The 22,312-nt window shown below is 40.6% G+C and overlaps 1 protein-coding gene across 1 annotated transcript in view; it reads left to right on the top strand.

Annotated features, from left to right (window-relative positions):
- Positions 1–22,312, top strand: part of LOC126399877 (SH3 and cysteine-rich domain-containing protein 2-like) — a 46,316-nt gene that overhangs the window by 20,138 nt on the left and 3,866 nt on the right. Inside the window, exons 3-10 of the mRNA XM_050060198.1 lie at positions 1,032–1,126; positions 14,436–14,520; positions 14,717–14,829; positions 14,941–15,004; positions 17,162–17,217; positions 17,377–17,465; positions 19,315–19,366; positions 22,004–22,141. Coding sequence (XP_049916155.1) covers positions 1,032–1,126; positions 14,436–14,520; positions 14,717–14,829; positions 14,941–15,004; positions 17,162–17,217; positions 17,377–17,465; positions 19,315–19,366; positions 22,004–22,141 — 692 coding nt within the window. The remainder of the gene's footprint in view (positions 1–1,031; positions 1,127–14,435; positions 14,521–14,716; positions 14,830–14,940; positions 15,005–17,161; positions 17,218–17,376; positions 17,466–19,314; positions 19,367–22,003; positions 22,142–22,312) is intronic.

The following is a 22,312-nucleotide window of genomic DNA, read 5'->3' on the forward strand; positions in this document are numbered from 1 at the left end:
CTGGCTGTACTATTGTTGTCGGTGAGATCAGTATGTTATATGAACATTATTCCTTAGTCTCTGTGACATATTAGGAGGATTTTACGACTATTTGCTTTAGATTTCTTACATCTTGCTCCTTTAAGCAGTTTGTTTGCTTTCCTTACTTCAGTTTCTCCTCCTGTGCTCGCAGCTCAACTGCCAATTAGAGTGATTTCATTCACAAACTTCTGCCTCCAGCGCTGATTTAAACTGCTGAATCGACCAACAAAAAGCTGACAATGGCTAACTAGTGCCAACACCCTGCAAAGGGCCCTTACATGAGTTTTCCTGTTGAAATTACCATAGTTACCAACGTGGACTGTTTTTAATTTATGCATAAAGGTAATCTCTCAGTGACAGTGTGTTAATTGTGTGTGAAGAATGTCTGTCTGTTTTTAATTTCCTTTATCAAGTAATGTAGCACTTTGGGACATTTGCTCAAGGAAGGAGCTGCACCAATACATTTAACATGCTGTACTTTACCGTTTGACATACAGGCCACTTGACTGAGAACATTCTGCCTGCAGAGCATGAAGCGTGTGATTGTCAGAGCTGGTGTTTGACAGTTTATTTAAAACGTGGGCTGTGCGTTCAACATGTGAGGCACAAATCTAGTGCACCTATTTTTTTGCTAAAATAAACTTGGAGCAATTCAGAATCAAAATTCAGTCAAGAAGCATTTCTGAAGAGTCTTTTGAAATATTTGAAGCACCTACCATTGCACACCGTACAGCTCAAAGAAAGGAAAAGAGACACAAAGCTAGGGAATGTGGCTTGTGAATACTGTTCATGAAAAACTGGCAAAAATGCAGCCTTTCCAATAATCGGGTTGTATTTTACTCATGAAGTATGCAAAAGATAAAACCACTCTCCACCACTTTTTTTTCCCCATCTTTGTTGCCATTACCTCACCCTCAATACCCATTACCTGTTGGCTGATAACAGAAATATTGACACCTGTCTTCAGTCTACTCAGTAGTGTTTAAGTGAATTGCCTGGTGTCTTTACAGGGAACTCCAAGCAGGGGCTGCGTTGTAAAGCCTGTAAGCTGGCGGCCCACCTCTGGTGCTCGTCGGAGCTCTCCCAGCAGCCCTGTAACGGCAAGGTAAAAACACGTCAGACTGACCTTTCATTAAAGGGATACTTTGCTGATTTTCAACCAGCTTTGTGTCATAACAATGTGGGTAGTTTGTGTAAAATGAACTGTGGTAAACTTCCCTCCATCATACCAGTATCCAGATCTCCCTGCTCATCTCTCTCTAGAGCTGTTGCTCAATCGACAGATTATACTTTAGCATTTTCATATGTCTGACACCATAGACACAAAGAGTATAGAAGCAGATCAAGAGAGACAGCTGCCCCTTTTTCTCGCTGAAACTCAGATCAAACGGTAAAACTAAGCAGTACTGATCAAATATAAAACAAGATTCTGTTGCTGTGTTGCCTATTTCTAACCTAAAATGTTATCAGAAACATATTTTAGTGCACTGTTTGGTTGTAATATGAGAATTTGTGAACAGGAAGTGTTTCTGTATCGTCAAAAAAGGAGGCTGAAAATAATCAAATTGTAAAACTAGGCAGCACTGATCAAATATAAACCAAGATTCTGTTACTGTGTTGTCTATTAGTCACTTAAATGTTTTTGGAAACACATTACTGTTTAACTGTAATTCGAGATTGTTTGTTAATAGCTAGCTGCCATATTATTTCCTGTGTCAAAACAGTCTAGCTTGCATTACGTCACCAATCAGCAGGAGCATTTATCAGTCTGGTGCAGCACATTGCATTCTGGTAGTTTTAGGTTTTCTACCTTCAGGGTTGGATATTAATTCTTTTGTCCACCTGCCCCTGTGTGCATAATTAACCAGCATTTGACTAATGACTTGTGCTTATTTCAAACCCTGTACCTCTTGAGCAAAAGTAAATGCCACAGCCTTTCTCCTCTGTTTTCTCTGGTCACCAATTTCAAGCGTATTTGCATCTTTCTACTGTATGGACAGCTCAGTTTTATGAGGAGACTATTTTTCCAGTGGTAAAATACTTCTTTAACTGTAACTACCACACACTATGCACCTTTTATGAAGCAGTTACACCTTCCTGCTGCATAAAATGTATAGTAACCCAAATTTTCCCTACAAGTGTCTGGCACCTGTCTGGCAGCGATATGACACTCAGAGATATGTGGTCATTGAGTGTTAACAGGGGTGTAAAACGCTGAGAGGCAAAATCTCCCCAAAAGTAGCTGGATTTGCTACCTGGGCAGTGAACCAGCAGAGAAATACTGTATGTGTAATCAACATTATTATAACTACATTGTTATATTTCCTTTTTCCTCATGATTTTGAAGCTCTTATTTGCCTTACTTAAAAAGGGACATTTTTAGAGTCATGTTTTATTATTGTAGTTTCAATCTATTTTCTTGTTGTCCTGAAACCTGTCCCTGACTTGTGAAAGTGAACAATGCCACTCTTTAAGAGACTCTCATTAGCACAGAATGCTTAATTGGTGGTCAGGGTCACTTTGTTTTACGTATGCCCACATATCCACAGTTGTATGACCTGCACTTGTATACTGCTTTTCTAGTCTTGCAACCACTCAATTGCTTTTACACTACAAGTCACAGTAACCCATTCACACACACAGTCACACACTGGTGGCCGAGGCTTCCATACAGGGTGCCACCTGCTACTCAGTAACCATTCACACATACTCGCATACCGATGAAACAGCAAACAGGAGCAGGAGTTCAGTTTCTTGCCCAAGGATACATAGACATGCAGACTGGGGGAGAGGGGGATCGAACAGCTGATCTTCCAATTAGTGGGTGACATGCTCAAAATGAAACTATGAAACTATAAAAGAGGATGGCCTCCTAACACTGCATAGTACAAATACTTATTGCATCAAAAATGTATTAACACAATAACACAATAAAATGAGAGACGAGCCTTCCTAACACTATTAAATGATGACAGCCTTAAAAAGGAAACAATGAACTGCATTCAACAGGCCAGACACACTCACTGGAGTTGCTCGCTCACCAAACCATGGCCTTATAACTGACTAGTCCAGCTTATTTGACGTATTTATAGACCAAGCAGTGGTTCCACCTCATGAGAAAGAGATGCTCAAATCGTTTTTCAGACAACCTGCTCCTCAGACACAGACCGCCCAGGCTGGAGAGTCTCTTCACAGGAACACTTGACAGCTTCACTGTTGTCAGCACGTTTATTATTTTCATCTGCCCGTTATAGAGATACTTAAAGAACTTATGTAACGTAGGTAATGACATAATTGTTTGATAAGTAATTGTAATGTGATAACTGACTTTGGAACAGTAATGCATTACGCTACTACATTACAGATGGATGAAATGGGATTAAAGCAACACAGGTTATCTCCCAGCAGCCCGGCTTACAATGGGCAAAAATGTTTCTTACACAGCTAATTACATTTTTATTTGTTGTTCGTAAAATGTACTGGAAATGCATGAGTTCTCTGTGGGCCAGAGACTTACCCAAAATGCATTGTGTCAGCAGAATTAAACAGCATCTGGATGCTGTAATTGTCTCTGTCAGTCAGTTGGCATAGCTGTTAGTCCTGGTAATGTGCTTAGCCTCTGAGCCCCCGTCTTGTTAAAATAGGATAAAGCCCTTTTCAAACCAGCAGAGACAAAAAGGTAGAGGTTATAAATGGAACGTGGATTGACCAGAGCTTTGCAAGGTAGACTGAGACACTTGGAAGTGTGCTAAAGGGTAGCAGTGGGATCAAATTATCTCCCGACTACAAATGCCATAGGAGGAGCAAACGCTGAGGAGGATGACACTGATAAAGTTTCAGTGGCCAGGTCCCAACATTTTTTCACTCAGCCTTTTTGTCCTTCCTCCTGCATGTGCTGCTCTTCTCACATAACGCCCTCTTCTCTTCCTCTCTCTTGTCTGGGTGCTACATTTCCTTCCTCCCCTCTCAACTCTGTTGGAAAATCAATATCTCCCTGTACCAGCTGGTCTGGCTAATTCAGTGTGAAATTCAGTGTGTTTGAGGCGCACACAATCCCTCGAGGATATGACACGGCAGGCTCTCGCCAAGCCTTCGGCGGTGTCCTTTTCGATCACTGCACATTCGTCAAAGCAAGGATTAGGCATTTTACTGAAAGTGGATGGAGCTCGAGGCTCCTTCTCATACGTCTACGTAACGTAAGGTCCAGGGTTCACTGACTCTCAACCAAAGTGCGTCATCCAAATTTGCAAAAGGTTGCTTGTGAAATTTTACATGCTACTTGTTATTATATTTGAAGTGCTGTTATTGCTTAGGTGGTTTTTGAATTCTTTTATTTATGGGTTTGTCTTCCTCATACACATTTAATGAAATGGAAAAAATAGGTGCATTTACATGGACCATAATATTTCAGCATCAGAATAATAGCCCAATAAGGATAAAAATGTCTCACATAAACCTTTTAATAATTTGTTCAGTAGGAAAAGATTAGCTCCTAATAACCATGCGAACACTTAATGTGATTGTTTCTCTCATGTTGGAATAAATACACAATCTTTCTGCACATGTTTGCATGTTTGTAACATTAGGTGACAAAGTAGCTGGTACATGTGCTGCACACAGCGTACCGCAACAGCTATTTCTATATGCCTCCATCTGCTGATTTTGGCGAAGAATCATTCATGAATTAAAAAAATATTTAGTGCTCTACAAGTGCTACATTCTTATGTGAGTGCTGTGATCGATAAATGTACAAATTGAAAAATAGAGCCTTATGTAAAGTTATTGCTACAGGCTGAAATGTGGAGTCACTGGACATAACACTCGTCTGTCACTACCAGTAGCTGCCATCCACATATGAGACATTTAGGGAGCATCTGTAAATTGTTGCGTCTCCCTGTAGTCTGCATGTGAGGTGTTTAGGGAGCATCTGTAATTTGTAGCTACAGAAAATAACCTTGGTTACACATACATTACTTTCTGCTAAATTGTATTAACCACTTCTTCTTCTCCTATACTTTATGAATAAACAACAACTTTAAGATAGAATAAATGTAAGTCTTGTGAATTGGTGGGGAAAACTTGAATGTGTGAGTAGACATGCCAGTTGGACTCTTGGGATGACTTGAGGCCAGGCATAGCAGTGATGTGGTTGCTGCAGGGAGAGGAGAGCAGAGAATTCATTAAAGAGCAGGAGGAGCAGGAGGAGAGGACCATCTTAGTGTGACTAATCATAAATACAGTATATCAGTACAAGTACTGTATGAGTCATTCACAGGGGTGAAAGGTAATACTTATACCAGTACTGTACACTTCTCAGGTGTTTGTGCAATATTAGTATATAAAGTAACACAAAATAGAAAAATGTGTAAAGCACTTTTAACTGTATCTTACCAACTCATTTATGTCTGTGTTTTTTTATTTTTTAAAAAAGTGAAACAATCTTCCTCTATGATGACATGATCTGTTTTAATAGAAGTTACCAGGTGTGGTGAATTTTCCAGATTATGGTTTAATTTTGTTATTCTAAAGCAGCTTTCCCATCTGTCAAGATTAACAGATGAATTTCTAGAAAATTCTCTATACAAGTTGAATTCTACAGTAAACAGGTTGACAGATTGTCTTTTTTTGAAGAAAAAAAGACTCTTATAACTCCATAATTAATTCAAATGTTTTTGCAGAGCAAAACGTCACTGATCATTATATATAAAACAGTTAATATGAGCATCACCTTGATCAACGGCATCATTAAAATGCTGGTGAAACTGGTGAAATGCAAAGGTAATAATGAACTACTAACAGCAATGGTACTAAACAGTACCCAAAAGCAGGTCATTGGCTCAAAATCATACAGGAACCTGTTTTGGTGCTATATGGCACTCATCTTTTAAGGATGCCATACAGCACCTTTGCAAATAGTGCTACATAGAACCATTAGAGGTGCCATATAACACCATACTGTTTTTAAATTTTGATCCTGGGGGCTCTTGAATGATGCCAGAAAATACCATGGATGAGCCAATATGCTTCTAAATGACACTTTTACTTAAAATAAGAATGATTATTAGTCATTTCTTACAAAATGTTGGCTTAAACGATTCAGATTCATTTGATAATTGCTCACTGAGAAGCACAGTAGTTTACCTTTTGAAACCTGGAATACCTTTGTGCACATGGGGGTAAAAAGGTTGAGACCCACTGTTTGTAGGCTATTTGAATGTAGTGTTTTTAAACTAAACTAAACTAAGCTGAAGAACCCGCAGAGAACCTCTAAACAACCATGCATGGGGTTAAAATGTTCTCTACTAGTTTTTGAGTAGAGTACAGTACAGTATAGTACAGTGGAGTTCAATTTAGTTAGTTTACCAGGAAAAGCACCAGTATAAAACCTGTAAAGAACCATACAGGGCTCAATGTGTTCTCTACTGGTTCTTCAGCTGAGTTAAGTTTAGTTTACTGGGGAAAGAAGCCTGCAGAGAACCTCTAAACAACCATTCAGGGGCTTACAATGTTCTCTATTTGTTCTTGAGTTGAGTTCAATTTAGTTCAGTTGAGCTGAGTTTAATTTAGTTTAATTTATTTCACTGGGGAAAGAACCAGCAGAGAACCTCTAAACAACCACACAGGGGCTTGAAATGTTCTCCACTGGTTTTTGATTAGAGTAGAGTACATGAGTACAGCAGAGTTCAATTTAGTGTAGTAAAGTTCACTGGGAAAAGCACCAGTACAAAACCTGTAAAAATCATACAGGGGCTTAAAGGTTCTCCTCTGGTTTTTCAGCTTAGTTTGGTTTAGTTTACTGGGGAAAGCAGTAGAGAACAGTAGACCAGTAGAGAACAATACAGTGGCTTAAAAAATTCTTTGTGTGGCAGCAGTGCTATACAGCACCTCAACACAATGCTAAAAGAAGGCTGAGGAACCAACATTTTTCTGTGTGTAATCCTATAAAATATCATTTATATTTAAACACCAAGAATGGCGCTATTCTGTTTAATGAGTACTTTTACTTTTAACACTTACATACTTTTACTTCAATAAAATTTTAATGCAGGACTTTTAGTGTAACAGAGGATTTGCACAGCATGGTATTGTTCATTTTACTGAGTAAATGATCTAAGTACTCCTTCCACCACTTCTCATTCACAACCAACAATAAAAACACAAAGCTAAGCAGACCCACGTTGCCCAAGCTAGAGCTTATGTAAAGTGGTGTAATTAAAAATGAAGGAGGAATATCGATGGCTGCAGTTCCTCTGGCTCGCTCTCAGCCCATTTGCTGAGTGCACCCATATATGACCGATCGCTCTAAAATATCTCCAGAATCAAGCAGCTGAAAATTGCTTTGGAATCCAGTCAACATTTTGCTAATCAATGATAATTAAACTTAAAGATGTATTACCGTTTGATTTAAGAAATAGTGCCTGCTGAGCACGGCACAAAATAATTGGCTTCTGCAGGAAGGCTTCACACTCACACTCATCCTCATCCGACTTTGTGTGAGTCTCCTTCAGAGTCCAGTCTTTCTCTCTGTGGAGCACAACTGAACAAAGAGTGAAATTTCAGCTTGTGTGCTGTCTTAAACCGTCCAGTCATCAGCTGATATGCTGATGTGTAATTGTAGAGGTAGAGTTTGACAGCTGGGTGTGAAAGGGATGCTGCTCATGCTGAGGAAATGATTTGTGTACCTCCACCTCTGAGCACCTCCGTTTGTTTCTAACTGGAGCACTGGCGGAGGAGATGAGGCCAACTGCCACTCATTAATTAGCATAATTTAACAGTAAGTGATGAGTTTGCTCGAGGTCGTCCATTTTGTTTGTGCTTTGTGTTTCCTGTGAAGCACTTTGTGACAAATGGATTAATAGGAGGAGGATGAAAACAATATTCAGAACAAAAGCATCACAGGCTCCAAGGCAACACGCCACAGCTGCATGTTCATACACTAGAGCTGTAACAGCATGTAGATAATCAGTTATTGGATAGACTGAAATATCATACTTTGGCAACTATTTTCATAATTATTTGATATTATATGATAGTAACTGCTGCCTTTCTTTTCTTCACATCATTGCAAATCAAATGTCTTTGGGTTTTGGACTTTTGGTTGGACAAACAAAGTAGTGTAATGACATCAGGCCCTATTTAAACAATATTTAGGGTCTAAAGTGCATGATTTTGCTCGTTAAACAGCACATAATCTGGATGCCAAGGAAGGTGATAGGGGTAAAGGGGTTGTATTACAGTAAGTCCCTAAATTAATCTTAGGTGTGTTTTGAGTATAACATAAATTCAACTAATCAGTGTCATCTCTCATTCCCCTTGAATGCCAGGTGTACTTTTACATAGCAGATTTGGCAAATTGGAGAAGCAAGCTTTTTTTGGCTGATAGTAATCAAGGAGAGAAAATAGTATTTAGTGGTGGTGATGAGATGAGATGAAGAGGGAGCTGAAGACCTGGAAGTGAAGAGGAGTTGGCTTTTGATGAGCTCATCCTGGGTGCTGGATAAGGTGACTGGAGATGAACAGGGTGGAGGAGGGCGCAACAATTCCACCTGAAATAACAGCTGACAGGAGTAGACAGGAGAACAGATTTAAAGTTTGGCAGCAGCAACATGAATGACTGAAGGAGATTGTGGCAAAGTGAGATTGGCTAACTTGGAGAGGGAACACCCATAGTCAGCTGATTGGTGTAAGTGGTGGGAGTGAGACAGAGAGAGAACTGTGAATGAATAATACAGCATAAAGAAAGTTCCTTATTGAACTATGCTGAGCTTCATTATTGTCACTGCAGTAAATATAGTGGGACATTGAAGCAACAAAACTAAAACTGTAGATATAAAGCCCTACTTACTCATGTGAGCACCTGTTGGCTTTCTGAATGTGTAAAAATGCTAGATATCATAGTAACCTTTGAGTGTCTGAAATAGTCAGTCTTGCATCATAGGTTAAAAATAGATTTATCTCTTATGAAATCACACTGTTCAGTTGTGTTTTATCACAGAGTTTCGTGTAGCTATTTCAGTGTGGAGGTGACGTTTGTGCTCCGTGAGCAAAGAGATAAGGAAGAGATTCAGGGCAAATTCTTGTCTGTCAGTCCTGAGCAGCCATCACACTCCCTCCAAACCTTAAAGCAATGTCTCACTTTCGGGTGACTTCCGTACTTTTTCAGAACGAGACCTGTCAAATCGTCAAGGCAGTCATTTTGATTTGTCTCCTTTGATATACATATATTCCCTCACTTTGACTTTCAGATACTTTTAGATACAAGTGCACAAAATGTTCAAAACTTTGCATGCTTCCTTTCTTCAAGTCATTGACAGTCAGTGGGGAAATGATTTTGATATTATGAAACTAACGAAGTAGAGCTAATGAAAATATTTCTTGGATTAAAAGGAGCAAAATAAAACATGATCCTGTAAATGCTGTTTTATTTTGATATAATGAAGGCAGTTCACCCTCTGACTGTACCCACAGGTCGGCAGTAAAATAACTCAAAGACAAAAGACGTCTTCCTGATGACATGTTATTCTCCGCATGTATCGCGCACTGTAACAGATGAAACGAGATACAGAGATCAGACAAAGCTGAGATACTATCTTTATAAACAGTTTCTATTTGGAGAACACAGCAGATTCATCACAGCCTCTGTCAGAAACAAGACTTCGTAATGTTATCTCTTGGACTGATGAGTCATCTACTGTAGCTAAACATATTTCTCTCGCTAAATAAAGAAGCGCAGTCAGATATCAAAGTCGTACAGTAGCCGATTCACAATTTGACAGAGACAGACCTTTGTGGCGCCTCAATACGCAGACCACATGGATAATTTAGCGTGAAGGCAGTCAGGAAAAAAGTTCAGTCACGCTCCATTAGGCATACAGCCGTGTTGGGGCACATCTCCTCAGACGCTCCCTGTTACTGTAAAACTAATGGTGAATGTATTATTGCCACCTTCAGTGGGTGATAATGCAGTCATAGATCATATTAGCTGATCCACCCTGCAGGTGTCAGGATGAAAAAAGTATGTCAAAGGTATTCATTTGGCCTCTTACAGTTTGCATGTATATCACATGATGAGAGGTTGTCTCGTTAATCAGGTTTATGTTTTCTGTCACACTGTTGTTATTAAGGGGAAGCATTATTGACCCACACCTGCTTATTCATCATGACTTATCTTCGTCTTCCTACAGTCCATAAACTGAGAGGCTCAGACAAAAAACTAAAACACAGCTTGGCATAAAAAGAGCAAAATGTTTTTATGTGTCAAACTTTTGTGTATTAGTGATTTACTGTCAATGCCAGGTGTGACCTTCAGTTATAGAAATACTTCACCTGCAATTGTATAACTTGTATAACAGTTACTCACTGTGTTATCTTAAATTCATGAAGAAAACTTTGCTTTTTCAAGCAGGGTCTGCAATTAACAACAGCTAAACTATATCAAAACATTAATTTACAAACTCTAATGCGGTGTAATCCAACAATTAATATTCCTGTTATTACTACTCAAATGGTCATCGCTGTCAGCCGTCATTGCAGCTTCTGAGAGCTGTCAATCAGCGTTCAACAAGCTGTCATCTGTTAGTCAATGTGGCATATGGTCCGCTGTGCAGAGAATTGTGGGTCAGAACAGCCAGATAAGCATGCTGGTTTGCATACTGCAAAATATAACAGGATGTAGGAGAACATCCTGGTGTTTATGGCAAACTGCATTTGACATACTACGTATTGGGACATACTAAATCTTTTTCTGGATACTATAAAGTATGGTGGTATGGGGATTGGAACTCACAGCAGGTCTCATTTATCCAGTCATATGCTCAGTACTTCAATCGCAGCAGTAAATCGGTTTCACTTTCAATTATAGTAATAAAATATTTGCTCAACCAAAAATAACCCTCCCGTTTTCATTCCTTTTAAGGGTCATTCTGACTGATAATACTATAAATTCTGTAATACCATGACAGCATGAAACCACAATATTTTCTGAGATGGTTCTCATACAATGACAATCTCATACCGTTGCAACCTTACTTGGTACTTCCCAAACACGTTTTTGCTTAAACACAATTTGAACCATAATCATTCTCAAGCATGGCCGAGTAGCGTGCCTGGGCATACACATGCATTTGAACTCTGCTCAAGGAGTTCAGACTCCTGGGAGGACACAGGCATGCTCAGCACACGCTACTTGTGGGCAGAAGTGTGTAACACATTTGGAAAGCACAGAGTTTACGACTAGATAGATGAGACTTAGGGCTCTAGTTTCCTGGCACAGCGCAGGGTGGCGAACCCCGCGCAGAGCTAGTTTCGAGCAGCACAACCCAAGGCGTGCTCAGTTTGGTAGTTTGGCAGACCGAGGTGCGCTGAGATAGGTGTGGCGGCGCAGCAGGGGGAGGTGTCGACAGATCCAGCTTGGCACAATGACAGTTTCGTGCCAAAAGGCTTCGCCGAAGGTGCGCTAAAAGCTCGCCAGCTGAAACCAGGTCTACTGTCAGCGCAGGCGGAGCGCAGCCGGTGTAAGCCGAAGTTTGGCTGACCGGCGGACAGTGCGCACACGTCACCAAAACCTCACAGGCAGGTTTCCAGAATATCAGGCACATTAACGATGCAATAAATACCCAAAAAACCACTATTCAATGCAACTATCTGCAATCAGCACATAAATGTATCTCTATATCGACTGTCCCGTCACATCTGATGTCAGATCAAAGGGGATTGGCACCGTTTGGCACGTTTGGCACGCGTAATGGAAACCCAACCTGATTTGATTAACACAGCTGCAAACTAATGAGTTCACATCCCTCTCAGCCAACCACAAACAGCCACAGCATCAGATAGGGAGTATATATTCAGCATCTGTCATCTTAGAAAAGTCAAAAGAAAAGAAACAGAGTGAGACTGCGAGAGAGAAAGAGAGAGCGCGCGCGCACGAGAGAAACGCAACATTGATTTACAATTGTGGTGACCTCCTCCCAGGCTACCTTTGCATCATCAGCCCGTGGAGGTCTGCTCGCAGTTCCGTATATTCGGACACTGCGAGCTTGGACCTCCCGGACCAAAACATCAGTTTCCTCCTGGGAGAAGTTTGGCCGTCTGACGCTGCTGCTCTCTTCTGCCATGGCGAATTGAGTAAACTCTCATCACGCCTTCACGCGGTGCATTTAAGGGCGAGGAGAGGGGCTCATTTGATTGGTGTGATGTGTGTAAAACCCACTCCACACCTTCTCTCCTCCCTCTTTCCGACTTGCGCAGGTAGGAGGGACGGAGGTGGGAAAGAGGAGTAGCTGCGCCCCCGCCTCGCCCGGTCTGCGAAACTAGAGCCCTTAGATTATTGAGTAGAGAGTTTGTAAATGGATGTTTTGATAGAGTTTTGCTGTTGTTAATTGCGGACCCTGTTTACTTCAATTCATAAAGAATATACGCCTTTTTTGATTCTGTGTGGAGGTAATTGGTAGGGATGCACAGAATATTCGGTAACCGAATATATTCGGCCGAATACTGCAAAAAAACACACATTCGGTATTCGGTGGAATAAGTTAAAAGCAAGGCCGAATAATAAAGCCGTGTTTTGATAACGCAATCAAACGGCGTGCCGTGACCAGCGGAGTAAAATGTCGGCAGTGTGGCGATCTGTCCATCACTGCCCTCGCATTTGCGACTAAAAATAGTTTTGAGCGAGCAAAATAGGCTTAAATCATTCAGCACGCTGTGCGAGCAGCCTACAGATTTCAACCACCAGCAGAAACGAAAGGCGAATCCCACCGATTGTGGGTTGAACGGGGGTCACAGACACAGACAATAATGTATTCCTGTCAAATACGGCGGCCATAGGCTTACCGGCGACGGAGGAGTCGGCTCCAATAATATCCTCTTGGCGTGTGGACTGCCCAAAAGTACCTGAACAGCCGAGCCAGCCGAACACAGGTATGTGACGTGTCAGAGGAGAAACGAGCCGTTCACGGCCCACAAACCTCACCGCACTTTAGGGACTGTTCTTTACTTATGAAGGGACTGTTCTTTACTTGTCAGGGGAGGAGGGTGGCTGGTTGATTCTTATTTTATTTATTTATTTTATTTTGATCCCCCCTATGTTAATCACTTATTGATGCTGTTTTTGAAGTATGAATAAGTCAATAAGTAATTTATTCCATTGAAATATCATTGATGTATTATAGAAAAGTGATTTATCTTTTTATAAATGACAAAAGGCACATCTGCCTCATTTTTGCTGTGGTATCGTGATACTACTCAGAACCATGATATTTTCATTGGTATCGTACAGTGGGTCCCAATTTTGATACCGTGACAACACTAATCTGGAGGGGGTTCATCTGCAAAAACTAATCAACAACTAAACAATGATATTCGGTATTCGGTACTCGGTATTCGGCCAAGCATTTAATAATATTCGGCTTCAGCCACAAATTTTCATTTCGATGCATCCCTAGTAATTGGTATAAAAATGGTCAATTTGCAGGTGAAGTCCTCCTTCAAGAGCCATAACGCTTAAAGTCATGGAGGTGAAGATGGAAAATGGGCATGAGCGTTTGCCTTAAACAGATGTCCTGGTTTCACACCCTGTCTAATAGTCAGCTTTGACTTTTGTATATGTACTGTATATATGTGTTTGTAGTTATTTTGGATGGCATTTTATATCTTGTTAGATAGCCGACAGTAGATAGATGATGGGAGGTGCACACCAAAATTCAATCATCACCTCAGCTTTGATTTACAATATTTTACAATTTTTATTTTTTAGATTCAAAATCTCTTTTGCAACATAGTCCTGGCCACGACAGCAGCATAAAAAGTTTCATATAAAAGAACAGACTAAAAGCACAACAGCAAATATTTAAATAATTATTATTTTAAGGGTAGATTTACAATAAATTGCAGACTGAGTTACTTTTACAGCTTATACTGTAATCCTCCAATGACTAACTAATACATCACAGCCTGTATAGGAACATGTAATCCTTCAAATCAAATTTAAAATCACCAGAGATAAAATAAATACTTGAGTAAAGTACAAGTGACACCAATTTGTACTTATGGACAGTACTTGAGTAAGTGTTCTTAGTAACATTACGTCTCTTATGCTGCAGATTTTTATTACCTTCAGATAAATAAAATAGAAACAAGGTGCCTTTACATTTTTCCCCAAAAGGCTTTTCTGTAATGCAAAATATCTGTATCAAAGTCATTTGAAGGAGGTTTCAGTTGATACGTGCACATGTTCAGATATTCAGCTTTTATCTCACATACTATAGGCCCACCTCCCCCAGATAAAAACCACACAGGTATTGTCTTTCAGCAGAATATTGCACATGCCCTTTGCCTTTTTTCCGCCTCAAGTAACGTTTCTCCTCCCCTTGTCCTCCCTCTCATGTCTCCCTGCGTCTCTGCCGGCTTGTCAGACGGGCGCTTTCAAGAGAAACTTCAGCTCTCCTCTGTTAACCACTGATACGCTGGGTGTGGTCAGAGAGGCTCCTGCTGCTCAGGGTGAGTGATGGGAACGCTGGCTGATTTCTCACAGCACCAAACAAATAAAATCTCAGGATGACAGATCACCATGTCTGTGGCCTTCGATCCTCGACGCCTGACAGGCCACTCTGTGTGCGTAGGGCCATGTGTGTGTGTGTGTCAGTATAGTGTGAGCTATAAAACTGCGCATGTGTTGCTCTGTGTCTGTGTGCAGAGGCAGATAATGGCATTCTTGACCCTGTGTATGAGGCACTGCGCTATGGGACGTCGCTGGCTCAGATGAGTCGCTCCAGCTTCAGCAGTATCTCAGAGTCACCCTGTCATGAGGTAAAAAAAAAACACACATAAAACCCACAGTCATTCATATAAATTCATGTTGACATTAATCATACCAAGAATATGCTGACTCTGCTGGCTGCAACTCTTTCTTCATAATAGGAGGAAAAACTGCAAGACAAACTGGAAAACCAGCCAATAGCTGAAGAGGAGCACATCCCAGGAAGTAAGTCATACTCCTCTGAATTTCTGGCTGATAATTGGCAGATTTTTAGATACATCCTGAAAAGGCTCAAGCCAGGTTCACTCTAGAGGATTTTCAAGTCTGATATGGTTTAAAAAAATGTGTGAGACCACAGACATAAAGACAGATTTAACCGATTTTTAATAGCTTAATTATCAGAATGCACACACCACATGATTCAGTCAAGACGCAGGACAACACAAACTTGGCGTTTATGCTGAACAGTTTCAGAATTATGATTCCGGAGACTTTGGATCTTAAAGAAGTTGCATGATCAAGTGTAACTTCAGAAAAAAGGTATTATTGTTAAGCCCCTTTCCCACTAGACAAATATCCCACTAACACCTGGCTTTTGTATTTAACGGGAAGGTTACAATCAGCATTCACTCCTGGGACAAATGTCTCTGCAGTAGTCATTGGTATTAATCAGCTCCTGCTCCTATCAGCTTCGTTCAGCGGTGACGGAAGTGCAACACCTGGGTGGACTTCCTAATTTTGCCCCTGATGCAAAGACACATCGAAACAAATTACCGTCGGTCTCCGTCCGAGCAGCACTCTAACATCTCTCAAAATTAGTCTGCACTGAGTTTAAAACAGACACTGATTAAGTAAGAGATATAAAAAAGAAGTTACCACCGTAACATTTTCACTTGGCTCCATGCTGCTTTCTTCTGTTTACGAACTCATTTTTGGCACATTCATGAAGCTGAAGGCGACACATCAGTAAAATAATGAGAAAGGTGTCCATTGCCGATTTTAGTAGGTTTTCCCACATTTAAAACCCTGCATGTGTGTGCTAATTTTGTTGGGAAAAAGCTAACATTGGCAACATTCAGTTCGTGACTCTTCCTGATCAGCTCAGTCTCATTGGCTGTTGCAGGGTTCTACTCAATTCTCCATCACTGTTCCTTTCACGCTACAGGATTTCATTTGTAAATATCAAACATATTTGAGATTTATGATTTGAAATTGAGGAGACTTTGATCCCATCGATAACATCATGTAAATGTCTGTAACCCCCTGCAAATAATCTTTTCAGACCAGCCTTGACTTGGGACTCCTCCCTTTAGATTGTCGAAAGGGGAGAAATTGGACCCAAAATTTCCATCTTCAAATCCTGTCTGAAATCACACCTTTCAAGCTGGTATATTTGGTCTGATCTAGCAGTGCCACACAATGAGATCTGCACTGATGATGACTTTATGATGATGATTTTATACCTAATTTTTATAATTATAATTTTTGTCCATTTATTTTATGACCTTATTGCTGTATATTATTGATTTCTTTGACTTACTGATCGGTGGATATACTGCCTTGTAAGGTGTCCTTGAGGCACCTATAAATAAAATGCATTATTATTATCATTATGAATGTAAAATCTGCCTAATATTTAGTATGGGACCAGCATTATAGGAATAATTAAACATTTTGGGAAATATGCGTTTGCTCTCTTTCTTAGAGGGATATTAGAAGATATTGCTGTCATATTTTACAATGGTTGTGATCTTCTCATTAAAGTCACTGCAAGGAAGAAAATGTGGAACTGTTCCTTTAAAATATCACTTTCTAAGCTGAAAATCTCTAAAATCCTGTGATGTAGATTTGGCAGAAAAAATGCATTTACACTACTAGAAACAAAGCAGTTCTCCTGTAAACATATCGTTCATCAAATTCAAATTATTGTCAGTGTTTCTTTCAAAAGATTACTTAACTTTTTGATGCTGAAAAAAAACGGTCTGTGTATCTGGAAATTTACAGAGATACATCTTACTTCTAAGGTATATAAAGTACGAATGTTGAGATTCTTTGTGACACGTTTGCAGATAAACGTCAGAATGAGATAAAGTACGCCATAGAGGTGACGTGTGTGTTCTCCCCACAGTGCTTTAACCTCTCTGTCTTTAGTCCCAGGAGAGGGGATCATCACTGTTTGTACTGCTGCCACTTTGCAGTAAATGACCTTGACTTCTGCCTTCCTTCTGTTTGCCGCAAAATGACAAGACCTCTCTGTCTATCCCTCCCCTTTTTTTCTTTCTTTCTCTCTGCATCCACACACTTTCCCTTTCTCTGTTTTTCTCTTTCTTTCTCACATATTGTCTTTCCTTCTCCTCCTCCTTTCCCTCTCTGTCTCTCCAGTGCTCACCCCTCCTGAAAGCGAGAAGGCTGATTCAGAAGACAGGGTCAGCCTGAAGGTGTGTAGTCAGCACTCCTCTCCTCTTTCAGCCTGTTTTTCTTGGCAAAAATGCACTCTGTCAACCCTTTTCAAACTCTTCATCCTTTTCTCTGGGTTTCACATGAGAAAACATGTAGATAACAATCTTCTTTCTTTCTTTCTATCTTCCTTTCATCAGACTCCTAAGAAAGTCGAGGTCCACTCCATCCACACCTACGTGGCTCTCTACAAGTTTCTGCCTCAAGAGAAGAACGACTTGGAGCTACAGTCAGTTTAATTTAATTTAAATACTGTACTACTGATTGTGTACATGAGTGTAATCTGATGTAAGAGGAGGAAGTGTGTACCTGGCCAAAATTTACTGACATTCACACACCATCTGCGTCCTCAGCGGGATGATCGTAGGGGGGTTGCAGGATTCAGATTGGGAGGAGGGAGCGTGCTGGGAAGGACAAACAGCTGCGCTGAGTGTGTAACATTACGAAAAAGGTTCTTTGTATATTAGCAGTAGGTGTGGTACGACACCCACAACTAATCTGGAGGACACGTCTGTGCAACAAGACAGCACATGAGGTGTTTCGTCACATGGACACTCCAGCTTCCCCAGAAAAATAACTGTCATGGTGACATTTGCAGTATTACACATAAAACATGAAAAATAAGTTACAAAACAGCACTTTAGTGACATCAGTGCTGCCTGACTAATGTTGCCTATTTTCTGACCTATATGTGAGACTCAAATTTAAAACGTAACTGTAAAAAATGCCTCTTAAAGGGTGCTCACTGTGACATTCATTAGATGTTTAGGACCAAACCAACCAAAGAACTGTTCCTCCGTTTGCATTTGTATCACCAATAGAAACGCTGAAGTGACGAAATTCCATAACGAGCAGTTGTTTGTGTTTTTAAAAATGCGAGTTGCCGGTGCTGCATTGGGTCATGTGTTCGACCAATCACCGTACACTTACGTCACTCAGGAATTCCTCTTGTGATGAGAGAGTACTTACTCTTAAACAGGTCCCCAGGAGGTGCACCTGGATTTGAAGCCAATTTTCTTAGTGGCCAAACAGTGTAATTACATCACCACATGAAATCCTGTAACCCATCATGAGGGTAATTTTATACACAGCTGTTGAGCTTTGTGCGCCACTGAGCAACTTTCATAGGAATGAATGGGGTCCTGCCTCCAACACTGTATCCAGTTATCTTCGTATATTCACGCTCTGAAATGGGAGCTAAAAAGTCCCTCAAAACTGGGTTCTAAAAACTACAATCCTTCCTACTTCTTGTGGTGCTGACATACAAATAAAGGGGATGCTTAGAACTATGAAAATGTTCCTCCAGTCAAAAAACACCAGTTGTCACACTTGCTGTAGTATGACTGTAACATTTTTCTGTTGATTGAATATTTTTTGGGAAATACTGTTCATCACCTTTGTGCCAAGAGTTAGTCAAGAAGATTGAGACTACGTTCATATTTGTACACTTGATAGGAAGCTAGAGCCAGCTTAGCTCAGCATCAAAGACTGGAAGCAGGGGGATATAGTTAGCCTGGCTCGAGCACCAAACTCCCAGAAATTGTAAGTTTTTTTTCTTACAGATGAAACAAATAAGAGCCAGGTGTAGTGTTTTCCAAACCTGGTCTCACTCCGAAGTCGCCGAAATCCAGCACTTGAGCAGTGACGTCAAGCGTCAGACACAGACAAAAAAGGTCGTCCTTTAACATAGGCATGATAAGCTGCCGGTCGGAGTTATAGTTTAACAGCAGCCAGCAACGTCAGGGGGAAACACGGCGGGACAAGAGGAAAAGCTAAGGTGGCGAAAGTCTGAGTAGAGTGGATGGGAGGGGTGGTGGATGGGTCTAACAAACACCAACATTCACCCAAGAGAGCAGTGTTCGTGTCCCCTAAGACTCTAAAGCCAAACCCTGATATTGTGAGAATGTGTTGGTTTTACTCTGCTAACAGTCTTAATGCTAAGCTCACGTTTGCTGGCTGTAGCTTCCTGTTTAGCACAGAGACATCCGACTCAGCAAGAAAGTGAATAAGCGCATTTCCCTAAATGTGGTGATACGTCTTCTCACTGAGCACTTTGTTTGACTGTGTTCTTCCTCCAGGCCTGGCGACAGAGTTCAAGTCACAGATGACTCCAACGAGGACTGGTGGAAGGTGGGTTGTGAAAAAAAACTCTATTCAAATGCACTTATATGAATAAAATATTATCACTACAAACCTCCAGATAGCCTTTAAATAGATACTACAGTCACATACGGACTCCAGTTAGACGCTCGTACAATCATTTGAAGTTCTTCCATTCAAAGCAGAGCTGTTCAGAGACGGTGAGAGCTGGTGGATGTGCTTGAAGGACTGCAGGTGTGGGTGTTAGCAGAGCTGGTTGTCATGAAGAGGGAAAGAGGAAGAGGACAGATTGCAGTCAGTGTTTAATGAGGCAGCTGAAGATCTTAACCTTCGACTGCGGAAGGACAGGCAGGTCTTTACATAACCGAAACACAAGGGAAAAGTACCCAGATATCTACTTCAGTAAAATGGTAGCATTGTGACCATATTTTTATAGCTTATATTACTAATGCAAAGAGCTTTACGTCAGAGAGATATAAATGGCTTGTTTCAAACATAGAGTCAACTAGAAATGTCTTCAACATGAGTTACAATCTGATGACATAACAAAAAGAAACTTATGTTTTCTCAAACTTTAATCACTGGGATTTAAATGGGCTATAGTTTTAAATCACAATACATGTAAATATATGTTAAACAGCAGATTTTAAAGTACAGTTATACAAAAAAACTTTATGTATTGAGAGTAACTGCTGTTTAATAATCTTGGTGTGATCCTAGATTCAGTACTAAGCTTCAAATCCTACATTAATAACAAGGTCCCTTTTTCCACCCTAGAAACATAGCTTAAGTACAACCACTAATAAATCAAAAAGATGCTGAAAAAAAAATTGATTCATGTCGTCATTTCAAGATGACTCCATTACTGTAACACACTTTTTCCCTGGCCTCCCAAAAAACTAAGAGAATTCAGCTCGTTCAAAACGCTGCAGCTCAACTATTAACCAGAACCAAGAGGAGAGAGCACATCAGGCCAGTCTGAGCTGATCCGCACCGACTTCCTGTTACATTTAGAATTGATTTTAAGGTCCTCCTCTTTGTATATAAATCCCTAGCTTTACACAAGCTGCATAGCTAGCGAGAAATTTAGGCATCACTTTTGATTCTTAATTGAACTTTGAGCCACATGTCAATAATCTCATTAAATCCTGCTACCTCCACCTATGAAATATTACCAAAATCAAATCAGCTGTGTCTTTTCCTGACCTAGAAAACCTTACTCATGCTTTTGTATTGTCGCGCTTTGACTACTGTAATGCACTGTTAACATGCCTCAGTAAATCTTCAGTAGCTTGGCTTCAACTAGTGCAGAATGCTGCAGCTCGTATTTTAACTGGGACGAATTGTAGGTCACATATCACCTCAATTCTCACCTCTCTCCATTGGTTGCCAGTTAACTTCAGAATTGACTTTAAGATTCTTTTATTTACTTTTAAAGCTCAACATGGTTTCGCCCTCAGTTATAAAGCTGAGCTTCTGACTACTTATGCTTCAAGGCGTGACCTGAGATCCTCAAGTCTACCCTCACTAGTTGTTCTTAGATCAAGGCTGGGAACTAAAGGTGACCGGGCTTTTGTCTTTAGGGCCCTGAGGCGCTGGAATTCTCTGCCTGAGGAGATCACGCTGGCTAGTACATTACCCGTTTTTAAATCATTGCTTAAAACATATGTTTATAGGAAAGCTTTCCCTTTTTTTCCTGAGTTGTACTTTTTGATTTCTAACTTTTGTGTTTTATTTCCTTTATATTCTATCTATCTTTTTCCTCTGTACACACTTTTGTTCTTGCTTATAAATTGTAATTTAATGTCCTTTTTATGTTGAATTGCCTCGTTGGCCTATTTCATGTCCACTCTGTCTTTTCATGTGAAGCACTCAGTGCATTTAATTCCCTTATTGTTAATGCACTTAATGCTGCATTCTGCTTCTAGTAAAAAAAGGCACTATATACATATGTGTAATATAATATATACATAATGTTCATGTAAACCCATCCCATTAGAGAAAACTGACACCTCACCCCCCTCCTGCCACTTTACTGTAAACACGCCTCCTGCTAAATGTGGAGGAACCAACATCTGGACATGAGCAAAATAGCTAACTGTGCACCCAGGGGCTTTGTTCGCCTCTGTGCCAGAGTCTCTGAAGAGAATAGTGGGGGATTAGGGCTCCACACATACACATGCTTTTTGGTCCAGTACTGACGTGGCTGATTAGGGAACAAAAACATTCCCTTTATTTCTATTTTCCAGCTAATCGAGATGGTTTATTTAAATTCCAGTGTGTTACTGTGATATAAGTGTGATGCATATTTAGGCAGCCAGCCAAGTAAACAGGAATGATAACACAAAGAATCTAATTGCGTATGCTCAGCCAAGGACTGTCAAGGACTGGAGTGGGTGTTAGCCGTGTTGTGTTTGGTGTTTGTGTTGAGAGGTAAGCAGGAGGATGATTGAAATACAGTAGTATTACAGTAGTTTCTCTTTGTCAACAAGGCGGCACGTTGTGGCTCATCACAGGGAGAGGTCAGCGTCACAGATATTTGTACTACAAGCAATTAAGAACCTTTTTTTTTCCATTTTAGCTGCAACAGAACAGAAAATATCTATTTTTAACTCTGTGTGTGTGTGTGTGTGTGTGTGTGTGTCCATGTTTGCTTGTGTTTACCAGGGGAAAAGCAGAGACAAGGTGGGATTGTTCCCGGCCAACTTTGTGCAGCGGGTCCGCCCTGGTGAGCGGGTGTGGAAGGTCACCGGTGGTTTCCACGGCAACCGAGACAAAGGCCAGATGACTGTGAAAGAGGCCCAGGTGAACACACAGTTTTCCTCTCTCTCTCTTACACACACAAACACACACACACTCTGGATAAATTTTTTTTAACGTATGCAAATTCATGCAGAAAACTGCTGAGATTACAGAGGACAGAATGTTATGGCTTCCAATGCAGCTCACTGTTTGCCACAAACTCACTCCCTTCAC

Source organism: Epinephelus moara, chromosome 13, assembly GCF_006386435.1.
Source record: "Epinephelus moara isolate mb chromosome 13, YSFRI_EMoa_1.0, whole genome shotgun sequence".
NCBI lineage: Eukaryota > Metazoa > Chordata > Actinopteri > Perciformes > Serranidae > Epinephelus > Epinephelus moara.